Source organism: Haplochromis burtoni, unplaced genomic scaffold, assembly GCF_018398535.1.
Source record: "Haplochromis burtoni strain Fernald_Lab_line unplaced genomic scaffold, NCSU_Asbu1 Contig_198, whole genome shotgun sequence".
In the NCBI taxonomy this organism is placed as follows: domain Eukaryota; kingdom Metazoa; phylum Chordata; class Actinopteri; order Cichliformes; family Cichlidae; genus Haplochromis; species Haplochromis burtoni.
In genome coordinates this window covers 529,689-546,713 of record NW_024582559.1, presented here as the reverse complement: position 1 = coordinate 546,713, position 17,025 = coordinate 529,689, and the positions used below count along the sequence as shown (strand labels likewise).

The 17,025-nt window shown below is 40.2% G+C and overlaps 1 protein-coding gene across 6 annotated transcripts in view; it reads left to right on the top strand.

Moving 5' to 3' along the window:
- Positions 1-17,025, top strand: part of kcnip4a (potassium voltage-gated channel interacting protein 4a) — a 153,962-nt gene that overhangs the window by 101,490 nt on the left and 35,447 nt on the right. Inside the window, exon 1 of one of the 6 annotated variants that reach the window (XM_005935227.3) lies at positions 62-289. The exons of the other annotated variants lie outside the window; for them this stretch is intronic. Within the exon in view, the coding sequence (XP_005935289.1) occupies positions 181-289 (109 nt within the window). The 5' untranslated portion in view covers positions 62-180. Of the gene's footprint in view, positions 1-61; positions 290-17,025 lie in introns of those variants that run through there. 6 annotated transcript variants of the gene reach the window in all.

Below are 17,025 nucleotides of genomic sequence, written 5' to 3'. Positions count from 1 at the left end.
CCCCCCCCCCCCCTTTCTTTTCCACGTGCTTCTTCTCCCCCTTCCTCCCTCCCTGACTTGTGCCGGTTTCTCATCAGAGCCAGAGATGCAGGGCTCTTAAGTGGAGTTAAATGGCCTGCTGACAGTGCTGAACACTGAGCTCTGCATCGTTGGCCATGGGCACCCTATGACCTGTCCGACATGTTGTCTATGAACTTGGAGGGACTGGAAATGATCGCCGTGCTCGTAGTTGTGGTCCTGTTCGTTAAGGTGCTGGAGCAGTTTGGTTTGTTGGAATCTGGCTATGATGGTAAGGGAACAGCTAAATCATTTCTGTCCTAGCATTCAACCACTTGTTGCTGAAAGTTTGTAAAAGCAGAGTGTAGTTTATTACAGTAAGACTACCTGCTGTGCGACAGTGGAGGTCCTCTTACATAGATTTTAAAAATGTTGACATGTTTGTGTTTTGATGGTTAAAACGTGTGATAGTGGACACTGAGCAATATACAATACAAGTCTGACTCCTTTTGCAAATGTCCTGAAAATAGACCTAATGCTACAGGCTGTGTGTGAGCATTAGAGGCTCAGATGGATGTTACTGTCTCCTCGCTGTGTGATTGTGCTCTGTGGACTTTATAAGGTCAACTTTGTTGTCTGTTGCTCGTCAAACGGAAGTCCTCGACAGCCTCTGCGTCCGCCCTTCAAGCTATTTTAATTGAATATGTTGCATCTCTCTGAGTCACCTGACTTTGCCGCTAATTGGTTTAACAGTCGTGATGACTCACACATCACACACATCCAAATATTATAATTTGACTGTATTCCTTTTCATTGCGTCTCAGTGTAATTTTAGGATTTCATTTTACACCCGGTAGTCTTTGTGGGTTCTTGACATTTGCGCCTCCACTTTGATGGTTTGTTTATTAAATTGAAATGAAATTTAATTGGGCGTGAAAGCCTGCATCATCTGTGGGTCGTTTAACTTATTTATCCAAATGAGAGGGAGAGAGACAGAGAGAGACATGATGATGATGAGGACTGGATTTCATTCTGGTGCTGAGAACCTGGAATTTATAGTTGGGGCTTTAAACTGCCACAGTGACATTTGCTTTTCTCTCATTAGCTGGAAACGTAAAGGGTTCAAATCCAGATGAAATCCTGTTCTTTGTCATTTTAAGGATGAAAAGTTTTCACTAATTCAGGTACTGAAGTAGAAAAGCAGTGATTTATATTCATCTGATTTTTTCTTGTTGGTTGCGGCTACTCTCAAAGATGCCTTTGCTTCATGATTCATTTTGTTTTTGGTGTTCGCTTTCTCCTGGCTTAGGAGGGAACAATGATTGAACCCTCGCCCACTGGAGATTTGTCAAGGTGCCATGCTGAATCTTTCCCACCAAAGTGTGAATCTAATATTGAGGAGCTGGGTCTCTCCGGCACAGAAGACCACCTGTTGTTTATGAGCTCCACTTACTGTACAGGCTGCCAAGCTGTTTGCCTTATGGCTGCGAAAGGCAAACATCTTCAGACCAGCCAGGATAAAAGCAGTCGGTTGCCAGTGTTGGACCAATGTTTGCCAACGTTTGACAATTCAAAATTAAAAGCACTTGCTCGTTCCACTTGTACTTTTAATGTTCCCTCCATGTTTTTCATGACACGAACACCCGCTTGAAGCACGCCAACAGCAACAGTCACATTCACACGTGGGACTGTGAGAAAATCCCATTTATGTCCCATGCAGTTTGTTTGTGGTCGATACTGAACTCAACCAATCAGAAGAAAGAATGTATTTTTAGGTTCGTTAAAGAAACGTGGAGATGATTTATGTCACCAAAAATCTAATTCAGGGATATGACTTTAAAATAACTTTAAAACCAGCAGGTAGATAGTCAAACTCATCCCATATTTTTGTGTCCACGCTTACTGCAGCTGCTGCTCTTGTAATGCTACTTGTGTTAGAAAGAGCAGCTTACACATGTTTCAATCGTTACCCTTCAACAGCTGCTAAATTAAAGCACTTTGAAATCGGATGATTCCATACACCCTCTACTAAAAGTCTGCTCTGAAAAATTATTGTCATAAAAGCAAAGAAGTGTCCCGTATGAGAAATATATCAGGAATTTGTAGAGCTGATTATTACTCTGTGGCACTCTCCCACTTGATGGTTTTTGGATAAAAATAGACTCGCAACACAGCCAGACCCAAATGGCTCTTTTCAGTGTCTGTGCCTCTCTTCAGTGGTGTGACAGTGAGTGACAGCGGTGTGTCACCAGTGCAGTGGGACGTGACAGCTGACAAGGGCAGCCATTTACATGGCTGCTGCTGAAGGTGTGGCTTTCATCAGCTGTGACTCTGTAAACACACTGCCAGTACATGCTGCCATAGCCATTACCGTGTGTAAATTAGACTCTTAGACTTCAGGAGGACAAATTATTTTCATGTGTTGGATGGAATAATGTATGCTCTCACCTTCATTGAACACAGTGCACCCCTCATGCCACAGGTCTCACCTGCTGGGTTGGCAGACTGTGTCCCAAGATTATAAGATTTACAGTGTACATGTTGTTTATTGAAGCAAGAGAGAATACATGTGTGAATAAGAGGGAGACAGGAAGGGCTGGTGAAGGTAGGTAAGTTTAAATACCTGGCATCAACCATCCAGAGCAACTGATGATGCGTAAGAGACAGAAAGATGTATGATGTATGATTTGGAGACAGCGGCACAAACAGAAAGACGGAAGCAGAGCTGAAGATGTTAAGGTTTTCATTGACAGGATTTGGAACGAGTTCATCAGAGGAACAGCTCAGGTTGAGCAGTTTGGAGACAAAGTTCGAGAGGCAAGACTGAGTTAGTTTGGACATGTACAGAGGAGGGATAGTGGGTATACTGCTCAAAGGATGTTGAAGACAGAGCTGCCAGTTATGAGGAAAAGAGGAAGACCACAGGGATGTAGTGAAGGAGGACATGGAGAGGGTTGGTGTGACAGAGGAGGATGCTAGAGATGGTGAATGGTGCAGATAGGCGCTGTAGCGACCCCTGAAGGCAGCAGCTAAAAGAAGAACAAAAGTGCACATGTTATTTATTAATGCTGTCTGTCTGTCTGTCTGTCTGTCTGTCTGTCTATCTATCTATTCACAGAGGAAACTACTCTGATCTATAGTGAATGAATAATGGAGAGGACATGTATTTGCATCCTAATAATATTTGCTAAGCGAGTGCTCTGATGTGCTTGGCTGCATTATAAAACATGATTTCTTGGAGTCGAACGAACACAGTACTGTGTTTGGGGGAAAAAAATACATAAAGATGCTTAATCACTGGCATTCAAGCTGCCATGACACGGCTTTTAGATATAATGTGTTTTGTTTATGTGTGTTTTTTATTACATTGTGTAGCTTTTATTACAATGGTTTTGTGTACCAGAGAATCTGTCAACATAATAAACACAGAGAACAGTTATTATTGTACATTATTTGTATGTTTACACCACTGTGAGTAGTTCCAGTCCATTAAAAAGCCCATAACTGTTCTCTGCGATAAGCTCACATTTTTAATGTGGTTTTACAGTTGAACCTATGTAAAAAATGTTCTCTTTGACGTGCATGTTTAGCAGATGTGCCACCAGAGGGAACCAGAGTTTACAGTCAGCCTCACCACTCAGTACTAATGAGTCCAGGATTGGGAGCTAGAGGCAAAGCCAGGTTCTCTAGTAAAAACAAACCAGTATCTATCAGGCGGATTCAGTTTTCCAACAGTTCCAGCTGTGTGATTTAATGGGCAGTAATTGGTAAGAAGAACATAAATTGTCTTATCTTGCACTTGCACACCAACCTAACAAAGTGCAGTGCAACCATATAAATGCTAGTAATGTAGTAAGTGGGTGCAGTAATAAAGCTCTGTAGATAGAAAATGAAACACCAGGAGGGCACTTAAACTCAAATTGAAACCAAATGTAAAACCTAAAGTAGCACACTACAGTGTGAGTTTTAAACAAAATACAAAGCATTTAAATATTGTTAGAACAGCACATGTGGATGTGACAGTTATTAACTTTTAAAATGTGGGCACAAAGCGAAGGGAGGCTCATGTTTGTATAGAGCACATTAAATAAAGTGGAATATGTAAGGTTTCTCTCTCTTTTTTAAAAAAACATTTAGTCCCCTTCATAGCATGAGTAATGTGCTCCTTATTGCCTTCATCTTACTTTCGCGACATATTTTTCACAAATCTAGTCCTATATTATTCAGTTGAGGAATATTAAAAAATCTGCAATTTATTATAATTTTGGATAATAGCCCAGAGCCTCAGACAGGTATGAGAGAAATATTGTTGTGTCTTGTGTCTTTCTGCTGAATTAAACTCTGTTAGGGATGATTCCACAGGCTTCAGTTTTACTCTGTCATCAATCTCTGCAATGAGAGAGCTACTAATGATTGATTCGGAAAATCATGAACGTATGATGCTTTCATTTGTTTTGGGGATCATCCTGCAGGCACATTTGTAAAAGGGAAGATGAGGTTTAAGCTTTTTTTTTGGAGCTGAGCTGTATGTAGAAACAAATGCTTCTAAGTGCTGGAATCTGTATGGCCTCCATGAGGAAACAAAGTATAATCTCATGTTCCTCTTGAAAATCTACTTTTTCCAACTAAAAGCCTTAAGCTTGGTCTTTGGTTTTGGAACCTGTTCACATATTAAGGAAAAGTAGAGTTAAGCCTTTTTGGAGCATGCAGAACATTTAGAAATCACCTCTCCTTCCTTTTACGTAGACGTTTTAGAACATGGAACCTTTACTCATCCAGTTGGTAAATCTCATTGTGCATCTGCAAGCCTCTTTGCAACCCACCTCCACCCTAGCTCTTCCTTTCACACATTTGTGTTTGAATGTTTATATCTGTTTGTTCTGTGTTTGGGTTTTGCTTTTGGTTCATTCAATTCAATTGTTTGTATATAGCGTCAAATCACAACAACAGTTGCCTCAAAGTGCTTTACATTGTAAGATAACGACCCGTTAATAACAGATGCATAACGTCAACAATCAGACTACTCCCTATGAGCAAGCAATTGGCAACGGGAGGAAGGAAAAACTCCCTTTTAACAGGAAGAAACCAGCAGGACCAGGATTATGGAGGGGCAGCCATCTGCGGAGGTTTGGGGTAAGGAGAGGGAGACGTTGTGGGAAATAGTCCGAGTTTATGCTCATGTTTTGTAAAATTATGAATTGATTCCAACAACAACATGAGGAAAAGCTCATTATAACACTGAAATGTTAATAAATTATAGTGGACTGTGCACAGTGTAGAACTGTATGAAGGGGATTATATTCAGTGCAATCATTACATGCTTGCCTTCAGGCATTGATAAAAGCCTCATGATAAATGTTAAAGCTAAATCAAGTTTTATTCCCTAATAGAAACAAGCGATTTTGCTAACAGATTGGCACAATTATTTTATAATAGGAAATTAAAGCAAGTTAAGAAAAATTTGGTTGCAGTATACTGTAACAAGATTATAGTGCTAACTCGGATTATGGTTTTACCAAAATATAGCAGATATAGTGGTCTTGTTGCTTATTTAGAGTTTTTATTCCCAGAAATGAAGAATAAGCTCATGAAAAATGCAGACTAACTGCACTTTCATGTTGTTGTTGTGGCAGTTTTCTCAGTTTGTGCATTCTCACATAATTTTACCACCTCCTAATATAACGCAGTACCTGCTTGTGGTGCTATTTATTGTTGTGCCACTGTGACAGCCCACTGTTATCAGGAAATTCTTCAGCAATGAACTCCGGTTCATGTTCGCCCGTGATATTAAATCGCTCGCTATGCACGATGAACATTTTTTTGATTTGTAAGTGTATCTCTGGGTTCGATAAAACATTATTCTACTGGATGCTCTGCTGCTAAATGATATCTGATCTGTGGACCAAACAGCTTTCATAAATTATTTCCTCACATTTAATACTGTTATGGCAGGGGATGTCTCGACACAATTAACTAGAAATGAAGCTGTATTGAATACCAGAATATTTAGCAGTGCGAGATTATTAACACGTCAACCAAACTTCGCCTCAGGAGATCCCCTTGCTTGGAATATTAAGTGGATATGTTTATTTAATACAGATATTTTTTCATTAGATACTTTATGGCATAATTATTTTATCCTGGCTTTCAGGGCAAAAGTAAATTGTTTGTATTTGTTTTTTCCTAATTGGAGAATCAGGAATATGATAAAGCATGCATGCCCTGCAGCATGCAGCAGTGCAAAGATGGTTTTAAGCATCCCTAGCCAGAGTTGTCTCTACCGAACTCACAACGCAGGATATGAGATTTATTGGGACTCATTTATCAGAGTTTATTTCTAATTACAGGTGAATGAAGTTACACTTTGAAGCAAACACGGGAATTAGTCCCGGAGTGTCAGCCAGTTAAGTTTACACGACTGAAAGAAGAGGAGGAAATAAAAGCATTAACCTGAAATTCAGTAGCTCAGTCTCCTCATTCTGTCTTGCTGTTGAATATAAACTGGGTTCACGTGTTTTTGCTTTGATACGATCCATCAAATCAGTGTCTGTTTGAGTAGCAAACTCAGCAGTACTATAAATATTTGATTTGGCGCTTAATAGCTTCAACACAATGCATGCTCTCTATAACCCAGAAAGTTTAGTATTTGCAGTGCTTTGACACAATAGCTCATGCACTACTCATCACTTTTCCACATCCTGCTAAATAAATTTATACCCACGTTGATGATTCCTTTTAGGAACAGCCTTCTATATCGATTTCCTCTCAGCATCTTTTTCTTTCTGCTGAACTGTGCTCGTCATATCTCATCCTTTGGACAGTGGCTCCAGCCGTCCCGTATTCTGTCTGCCATTTTATGCCACCCTTGGTCTCTTTTTACTGTTCCTGCTAATGCATGTTCTCCATCGACCTTTGCACTCGAAGCTCAGCTTGACTGGCACTTTGCTGCTGCTGAAAGGATGGTGCATCATAAATCAGATGACAGGCTGGCTGTGCAAAGACAACTCGAGTCCTGCTCTTTGGCCTCACGTGTTGTCCACAGTGAGCCGACAGATAGCCGCGCAGGAGCTAATATTGCAGAGGTACAGAAAGGAGGAGTTCAATGTTATCTCCTGTAGCACGCTGTCTGGATCTTTGTATTACTGTCCACCTGCAGACAATACCTTTGACCTTTCCCTTCACTACAACTAATCATGTGGAATGAATTGGGAGTTTGATAAAGATCTAGTGGTTCTGCTGTAGAGAGAGATGGCTGCCGTTTTGTTGAGAAAATGAATGTCTTTCATTTATAGGCTTATTGCCTCCAAAGGGAATTTCCGACCCATCACTCAACATGTTGCCTTTTCTTTTATTGTGCTTTTGTTTCTTGGAGCTAAATTTCAGCATCCTTTATGATCTGGTTGGTCAAGTATTTGAGCAATTTGTAGGTCTTTCTCCCCTTCTTCCTTATTTGACACCATGCTATGGATAGCATTAGCATTTTTTCATTTTTTTGCATGGAAACACGGTGAAACATGCAATCCACTAAAATGCAAAAGCGTATAACAAGTAAGGTTTGCTTTCTGAATTGGCTCATTACCTTTAAAAGTAAGGGCTTCCTGGGGCATGTTTGTAACTTTCAGAGTTGGTGAATTGGACCGGACAGAACTGATTCAGGTGGGAAAATGGGGGAGGACGAGCCTATGTGTTTACTAGCCATCCAACCTTGAATGATGAGGCATCGCCATAGCACAGCAGATGTAGTTGGTAGCGGAAAACGCATTTCCTGTGAATGTCGCTGAGGCCACACACACCCATATTTCAGAAAATAACCAAAAAGCCCGACTCACATACCTGCAGTAGTAAAAAAAGACAAGGTAGATTGATGGTGTCTCCACATACACAGATGTATTTTTGCCACCACCCAACAACTCAGAATGATGATAAAGACAGTTTCTCTTGTTCATGTGCTGCATGTGTAACAGTGCTCAGTACAGCAGTGCACATCATCACGCCACATCGCAGCTCTGCATTTCTTTCTAAATAAAAAGCTCAAACATGTAAAGTACCAAAATACCATCTCTAAAATAGAACAATGTTACTACATTCATATTACATCAGTTGTTGAGTAATTTAACTTGACATTTACAAAAAGACATAAAACAAGTAATAAGGTCCAGATCAAAAAACAAACTACAGCCCATAGGAAATGCATCAGATCCCAGAGTATTCACTTCTTGTATTTCCTTTAGGTAGATGCGAGCATACAGTATTGTGCAAAAACTCTTTTGTCCCCCCCTCCCCCATTTCTTCATATCTTGCTTGGGAAATTGGTGCATCGATTTCCTGAAATTTGCAAATTAAACATGGAGATACTATATATAAGTTAAAACAAAGTTGTTCAATTTTTATGAGCTTGAAATTAAATTTTTGGTATGACCACCTCTATTCTACAACATTGTCTGAACCCTCCTATACAAGGTTTCTTGTGGATTCTTTAACTCTTTCTTCTATAAAGACAACCTTTTATTAGATAAGAGATTTGTTAGTCTTCAGGAATAGTTCTCCAGTCTTCTTGAAGGACACTCAAAGCGATTCTTTGGATGTTGGCTGCCTTTTTTTCTGTCAAGATGATCCCACACTGCCTCACTAATGCTGAAGTCCGGGCTCTGGGGAGGTCAATCCATGACTGATAGTGTTCCATTGTGTGTTTTTCTAACCAGGTATGCTTTTACTGCCTTGGCAGTGTGTTTGGAATAATCGTCATGCTGAAAAATGAAGATGTTGCCAATCAGGCACTTTCCAGATAGTATTGCATGGTGGATCAAAATCTATGGTACTTTTCTACATTCAAAACTTCATCAATTTTGTCCAACAACACTGACTGAAATAGAGCCAGAAACCACGACAGTGTCTCCACCGTGTTTTATAGATGGCAGCACTCTAAAAAAGAAAGCAAAATATAAAGAAATGAGGGGTGGCTCAAGAGTTTTGCATAATACTGTAACATGAAATTCTGTACACTATTCATGCACTAACTACACAATTTTGAATAACATACTGACCACTTACTAGAATATAAAAAAAACTACTAGGTAAATTGCTGAATATCACATAAATACACATTTATTTGAGTCCTGGATTATACTCAGTAGTAGGGCTGGGCGATATATCGAGTTTTTAAAAAATATCAATATATTTTCATACGAGATATAAGATGTGACAATATCCTTTATATCGATATAGTCTATGTTACGTTATAATTATACTTGTGGAGCCGCAGGTTTGCCTCTCTTTCGTCCACTTTTGTCTCTACGCAACGTTACTCGGCCTCGCCTCTCCTTCACTGAATACAACTCCCCCTCCCCCATAGCTTCACCTGCAGGCAGCGACCAGATGGACATGGCAAATCTCCGTTAGCGAGTTGTGGGGCTGGACGGCGTCAACGTGTTAGCGAGCTAACCATGCTAACGACATGCAGCCCACAGGGGCTGCACGGCCTAAAATCCTTTCATTTTCTGAAAAGTTGACAGCGCGCCGATTTTAGGTGGTACACGGCGCTCAGCAATCTGTCAAAAAATGTTTTACGACTTTGGTAAGCTACGGAGCTGCAGCGCTTGATGGATTGTCGGAGGATTACGGCTACCGTAGTCTGGAGCCTCGCGGAGTGATACGTACTGTGCTTCGACGTAATATTACTGTACTGTGTGTGTATAAGGACCATAAATGGCACCTGTTAAGAGACGTGGTTACGAAGCGGATTTCAAACTCCAGGCTGTCAGTCACGCAGTAAAACTTGGGAACAGAGCAGCTGTGAAATCCGTCTTTGTTATTATGCTCAGCGTCTGTTAGTTTACATTTTGACTGCACAATTATGAGCTTTTTGTTATGCACAAAAACAACATTGTTTTCTTTTATTTATGGAGCATGATTATTTAATAAATGCTGATAATTTATTTTTGAGTAATTTCTTCATGTAAATCTACGCTGTATGTAAATAAAAATGCCCGTGTGACATCTGGGACACAGTGTGACTAAGAACTCTCTTTTTGTTCTTAACTTATGGCTTTAAAAAAATATCGAGATATATATCTTATATCGCCACCCAGCTAAAAAAAATATCGAGATATATATCTTATATCGCCACCAGCTAAAAAATATCGAGATATGAATTTTGGGTCATATCGCCCAGCCCTACTCAGTAGACAGAATGAATTGTCACTTCCTGTATATAGTCTGAAACAGTCATTTTTGTCTTCCCTACAGTTTATAATGTGTATGCAGAGGTTGAAAGGGTTAAATATTGCAAATTTCTATAAATGCATGCATGCGCACGCACCTTGCAGAGTGTGCTTTCTACAAACTAAGTCCTCAATATCAGTCACCCCACGGCACTCCATGGTTGATTGCACAAGCTGCTTCACTGAGGGTTTCCCTGGTTCACGGCTCATAATTGTCTACCCTTTCACAGGCGCTGCCTCTGTAAATATGACAGCCTGATTTTAATGTGCCTTGGAACACATAACCCAAACACTAACGCTGCTCTGCATGCCTGAGCAAATCACTGCAGGTGTCACCTAATTATATCATCCACTTGTTCTCTAAGCTGATCTGTAAACAGCAGGACAATCTCATCTTCGCCTCTTTTCCCATCCACCGATCGGTGTAGCTTTGATTGATGACGGTTACATCGAAGCCAGTTTCTCTGCTGTTGGTCTTGTATTTTCACCAAGGCTCACCGTGTGCTTAAGAAAGATAACACGTGTCCAGTTTTTAATGGGAGTTTTGTTCTTGGGGGCCTGTTTGGTATGCATACGCAGTGACTGTGCGGGAAAAAAATGGGTAAAATCTTTTAAGAAAAAAACCTCACATAGGCTACTGTTTAGTTTTAGTCCATTTGGCTGGTGCATAAGTTTCATGTACACAGGAAACACTTTAAGCTCGCGAGACTTTTTCAGTGACCTGTACTGTCGATCCTGTCCTTCGTGTCCACTCTGCCCAGACCAAACGTGATAAGATCCTCCCCTTATGCATATTGAGCATGAAAAGTGACGAGATGTGTGGGCAGCAAGTGAGTGAGAAAAATATGTAATCTGTTCCAAGATCAGTGTCCATCAGTCTACAGCGGCAAATGAACAAAAAGGACTGCATGTTTGTCACTCAGACTTGTCTTGCCTGATCGCAGATAAGAAATTTGGACATGGCAAATCTCCAGACCTGAGTGCAGCTTGACATTTCAGACTTGTTTCTTTTCAAAGATGCTATCTAACAAAGGTTATAGAGGTTGGACAAGGTCTTTGTGAAAGCTCTCAGTGAAGGAATGATGAATGTGGGGATTTGGTTGGTGCAAGCTGTCATCAGGCACATGTCTCTTGTATGGTTCTCAAAAATTAGTAGAAGGAATAACTAGAAACTACCAAATTAAAAGCATTTAATGTGAACTGATTTAGAGAAATTATTGCACACCTCCTTTGTGCCAAACTACAGAACAGGAAATAATAGTATTTTTTTTGCCATAGTCTTTCTCAAAAACACACATCCCCTGGCATCTGTGGCTCAACAGAGGGAAAAAAGGAGACATCTTTAGATGTGCACAGTTTTCAAATGCTCTTTGTCATTAAACATACATTGCTCTGCTAAAGTCTTGAGCTTTATACTTTGTTTCCAAGGAGCTAACTTGGTTTTTTTGTTTGTTTTTTAAAGTCAAGCAATAATTCTCCAGGCTTTCTTTTTTAAGTCAGTTGACACTGACCTGTGTATCATTCAAACACAAAATCCTAACTCTAAGGATGGACCAGTGTTGTGTCTGCACATAACAGACAACTCAGCAAAGCACCTGCTGCAATAACACAAAGCTTATTGCGTTACATCTGGCCTATCAGCTCTTCCGTCTACTGTTCACGGTGGCCGAGGAAAGCAGGGAGAAAAAGATGAAATTTGCTAGATTACAGAAGAAATGGACTGAAAATCAGTGGTAGCAGGCCTTATGGAGCAGTCTATTGAATTTGGAAATGTTTGGTTTGAACTGCTGTCAGTATGTACAGAGGAGGTCAGCACAGAGGTATAGTAATGAGTGTGTACAGCCATCTGTAAAACATAGTGGGGGCTCTGTTATGGGTTGAAACTCAATTTCAGCCATCACCATGCAATAGTATCTGGAATGCATCTGATTGGCAATGGTCTCATTTTTCAGCATGACAGTGATTCCAAACACACTGCCATTACAGTAATACAGTACCCAGATAAAAAAAATAAAACCCAATGGAACCATTTACCATACTATCTGGAAAGCATCTGATTGACAGCAATTTAATTTTTCATCACTCATCCAGCACGGTGGTTAGCACTGTTGCTGCACAGCAAGAAGGTCCTGAGTTCAGTTCCACCATCAGGCCGGGGTCTTTCTGTGTGGAGTTTGCATGTTCTCTCCGTGTTTGCGTGGGTTCCCTCCGGGTACTCCGGCTTCCTCCCACCATCCAGAGACATGCAGTTAGTGGGGATAGGTTAACTGATTAATCCAAATTTCACATAGGTGTGAGCGCGAATGGTTGTCTTGTCTCTGTGTGTTAGCCCTGTGACAGACTGGTGACCTGTTCAGGGTGTACCCCGCCTCTCGTCCGACAGCTGGGATAGGCTCCAGCGCCCCCCGCGACCCTGAGAAGGATGAGCGGAAGCGAATGGATGAGGGTAGATGGATCACTCATCCTAAACACACTGCCAGTGCAGTAAAAGCATACCTGAATAGAAAAACCACACAGTGGAACCCTATCAGTCATGGATTGGCCTCCCCAACATTATTGAAGTAGTGTTGGATCATCTTGACAGAGAACAGAATCAAAGGCAGCCAACATCCAAAGAGGAGCTTTAAATGTCATTCAAGAAGCCTGGAGAGCTATTCCTGAAGATGACTTAAAGAAATGACAAGGAAGCTTGTTGAGAATAAAGGTGGTCAAATGTGAATTAATATTAATATATGATACCAAATATGGACTTTGAAGTTCGTTAGGAAAGTACAAATTCTGTTTTGGCCTTGTATTGTATTCCCATGTATGTTTGCAATAAATTTCCCCGCCTATTTCCAATTTTTGTAGGAAAGCAGAAAGAAATGAGGGTTGGTTCAAGACTTTTAAATAGTCCCGATGACATTAATAGAAAGCCTTTCACGTTTCAGCTGAAAGGCTTCTTATTCCTTGTGATAATTTCATATTTTTATGTCTGATTGAGGCAGCTGGCATCTTTATTGGTCTTTAATGTAATATTCCTTGAATAACATTTCAGTGCTCTCAAACAGGTTATTGAATCATTAGTGTTGTGAGCAGCTCTATAGAGCCTCATTCAGGGAACTGTGTTTTACCCCCAGGCCTTTGTTTCAAATGATAGAAGTGTCAGCTTTCCACAGCTTCCATTTTCTTCTCCAATATCGAAATAAAATCATTTTGTAATCTCAGTCTCGCGAAGATAAATATTCTTGTCAGGTCTATAAATGCAGAATTTTCAGGTTTTCTATCTGTCAGACCTGCCATCCTGTAATAGTTTTTAGAGTGGTGATTGTCCAGAATTTGTGTGACATTAATTGAGCAAGATGTGGAGTGTAATATTTATCTGTCAGCACCGTTGATAGAATCATGGCTTAGATAATAGCTGAGTGAATGCTTCTGCTAACAAAATCCCCACTACTTTTCTCACTTGTCTCACCTCCGCCCTCACAGCTTTAGTAATTTATGGTTTTAAGATGGTATCTGTATGCTGGAGAGAAGTTATGATTGGACAGTTATTCCTACTTGTTTCATCAACTATTGGTCTTCTGGGAAGTGTTTGGCAAGCCAAGCCATGATTTTGGAAAAGGGGGATAGTGAAGCCTCTGTTGGCCCGTTGAATGCCTTGTGATGTGGCTGTGGCTTCACTGAGGCAGTGCCAGTGCCCACATGTTGGCAGCTCTGCTGTGAGTTGTCAGGAGACACTGAAGAACTAAACTTTTAGGTTAGTTGATTTTTCATAAATTGTATGTGAAAGCTGAGCAATACTGATACTAGAGATGGCACGATACCACTTTTTTATGTCCGATACCGATACCGATATCATAAATTTGGATATCTGCCGATACCGATATGAATCCGATATAGTGTTTTTTAATCAACAAAACTGTTTTTTAAATATCTTGCTGCATTTTGTATAAGTTCATACTCAAGTTTAAAGCAACAACTACACTAAAGCTATTCTGTTATACCTGTATGCAAAAAAAAATATTTCATAGTTCAGCAATACTGATCAATCTAATAAACTTAAACCTACACCATCCTCCCTATTCTGGTATTTTAAAGAGTACTTAGCATAAATATTAAGCAACCTAACTAATAGGGTTCCAACTCCCAGCAACAACAAAAATAAATAAATAAAAAATAGGGAACCACCCCTCACGCTCCACCTCATGATGCTTAATCGACGTAATCAACCTTAATTTGATGCAGTGTGAAAAAAAATGCACAGAAATCAATTATTTTTCAAGAAATATTAAATAGATTCAACATCTTTCTTCAACATTTTGCAGACTGCACAGATGGTACCTTCCCAAAGGAAAAAGTACTATAGCTTACTAGGGTATATATATTAGACTTAATAGTCACTATATACAGTAATGGACTTCTATTCATTTTGCATCAAATTAAAACTTTGGGTGTCAGATAATTATTTATTAAAAGCTAGACATTTTAAATGAGAATAAGAAAGAAAAGTATGTCTTTGTGCCCCCTTTTCCCTGTTAATGCCCTATCGGCCCCCCTGGCTAAACTTTGCTAGATCCGCCCCTGCACAGTTACCAGCGTCAGCTACGTAGAAAAAGATCCTGGTGTAGAAAGTAATATTAAATACATTCTAACAACAGCTGATCAAGCTTAAACGTGCTGCTGTTGTTCAGCCGCTGGTTTCCTCTTTCTGGTGCAAAGTGGGCCAAAAGCAAACAAGAGACACGACACGGACTCGCGACAGAAAAGCCGATCAGCTGATCGTTAAGCAGTTTCATGATTGAATTAGCAGCCGGAGAGTGAGAGGCAGTCGCTTGTTAAGCTTAACGCAGGAATGCTTTACAAACATTCAGAGATGGACTTACACACTTGCTTTACTTTTCTCGGGATAACTTTGTCGGAGATGAAATGCCGGGTTGCTAGCGAAGCTCCACATGCTATCCAGACCACCGACAGGTCCTGCATGCCACAGCCGCTCTATCACGTGATGCATACTGCTCCGACGTGCTAACGTTCTGAGGTGAGTTACGGCATGTTGCAAGTTTTGTGAGGTGCTTTCGTGATATTTAATGGATCGGATTACATTTTTTATTTTTCTCCGATATCCGATCCAGTAATTTAGGTCAGTATCGGACCGATACCGATACGTAATATCGGATCGGTCCATCTCTAACTGATACCAATACAATCTGATCTGAACCTGTAATTCTTCCACATAAACGTGTATTATTGACTTTGATTGGCTTAATATGCTAAACTAACATTGGAAATATGTTGATACTGCCTTTGACCTCAAGGAGACATTAAAGTGATTGTTGGTGCATTTTTACGGAAAACTGGAATGATGTTACTGAGAATGGAAACTTTTACCAAAACTATGAAATATCAGGACTATGTTACACTGTCGTACAAAACAGCTGCAGCCTGATGTGTCCCCTTCCAGAAGTGTAACTATGCATCGTAGTAATGAATGATGAGAATATCCAATTCCACCACATCCCAAAGGTGCTTTATTAGACTGAGACTGGTTACTCAGTCTAATAAAATGGCTCTGAACTAAAACAGTGAACTCATTGTCGTGTTTAAGAAACCAGTTTGGGATGATTTGTGAGAACTTTGTGAGATGAAGCATTATCCTGCTGCGAGCAGTTATCAGAAGATGGGTAGACTGTAGTCATAAAGGGATGGATATGGTCAACAACAACACTCAGGTAGGCTGTGGGGTGTAGTTGGCACAGAGGAACCCAAATGTGCTGAGAAAATATCGCCCCGCACCATGAGGTTGCCTTCCTATTCAGCGTGAAGCAGTCTGGCCATTCTCCTCTAACCTCTGGCACCAACAAGGCTTTTAGAGCCAGGAACTTCCACACACAGAATATTTTCTCCTTTTTGGGCCACTTCTGAAAAACAAATAGACAAACAATGAGGTGGTTTTGTGAGAAAATCCCATTAGAATCCCATTCTGAGATACTCAGACCAGCCAGTCTGACACCAACAACCATGCCACATTCAGAATCTCTTAAATGACCTTTCTTCCTAATTCTGATGCTCAGAATTGGCTCAGTTTGAATTTCAGGGGGTCAGCTTGACCGTGTCTAAATTCATTGAGTTGTTGTCATTCATTTTTGCTTGTGTGTGTGTGTGTGTATATATCGTATTTTGCCCTTGTACACTACACAAATGCAGTTTTCAAAGCACTGACAATGTGTATACTTCGAAAATGTGCATTTCAGTGAAATTAACTTCTCCTCATAATTTAATGAGCTCCAAATCCAAAAAGAGCTGTTCAGAGCAATGAAAGTCAACCAGAACAAAAGTATGAATGCAAACAATGACGTTGCTCACTGATGTGGGGGATTTAACGTGGGGATTTTGTATAGCTGAGAGATTCTGTGGAGTCGGATCATTGGAGGTTTTCAGCTTAAACCAACATAAACAGTTGGTATGAAAATACCACTTAAAAGACTGGACTAACTGGTCTGCTATCCTCTCACCTGTGATTTGGACACAACAAATTCAGAGTAAAAATATATGTATAGATTGTAGACTATGGGATAAACTGCTGGCATCTAGATCTGACAACAACAGTTATTTTATCTGCTATAATCTAAGCTGTGTAGTGCAATAATGGCATCTGACTGTTCTTTTAGTGTCTGTAATAGATGGATTTAAGTAAAACACAGATAAAAGCAATGATTGAATATGTTACTTAGGAAAAAAAATCTTCCTTTAAAAAAAAAAAGCATAGAAAGCTGATCCAGACACAGAGCAACTGAGATATTTGCAGTCATTAAATGTTTGGAGAAGA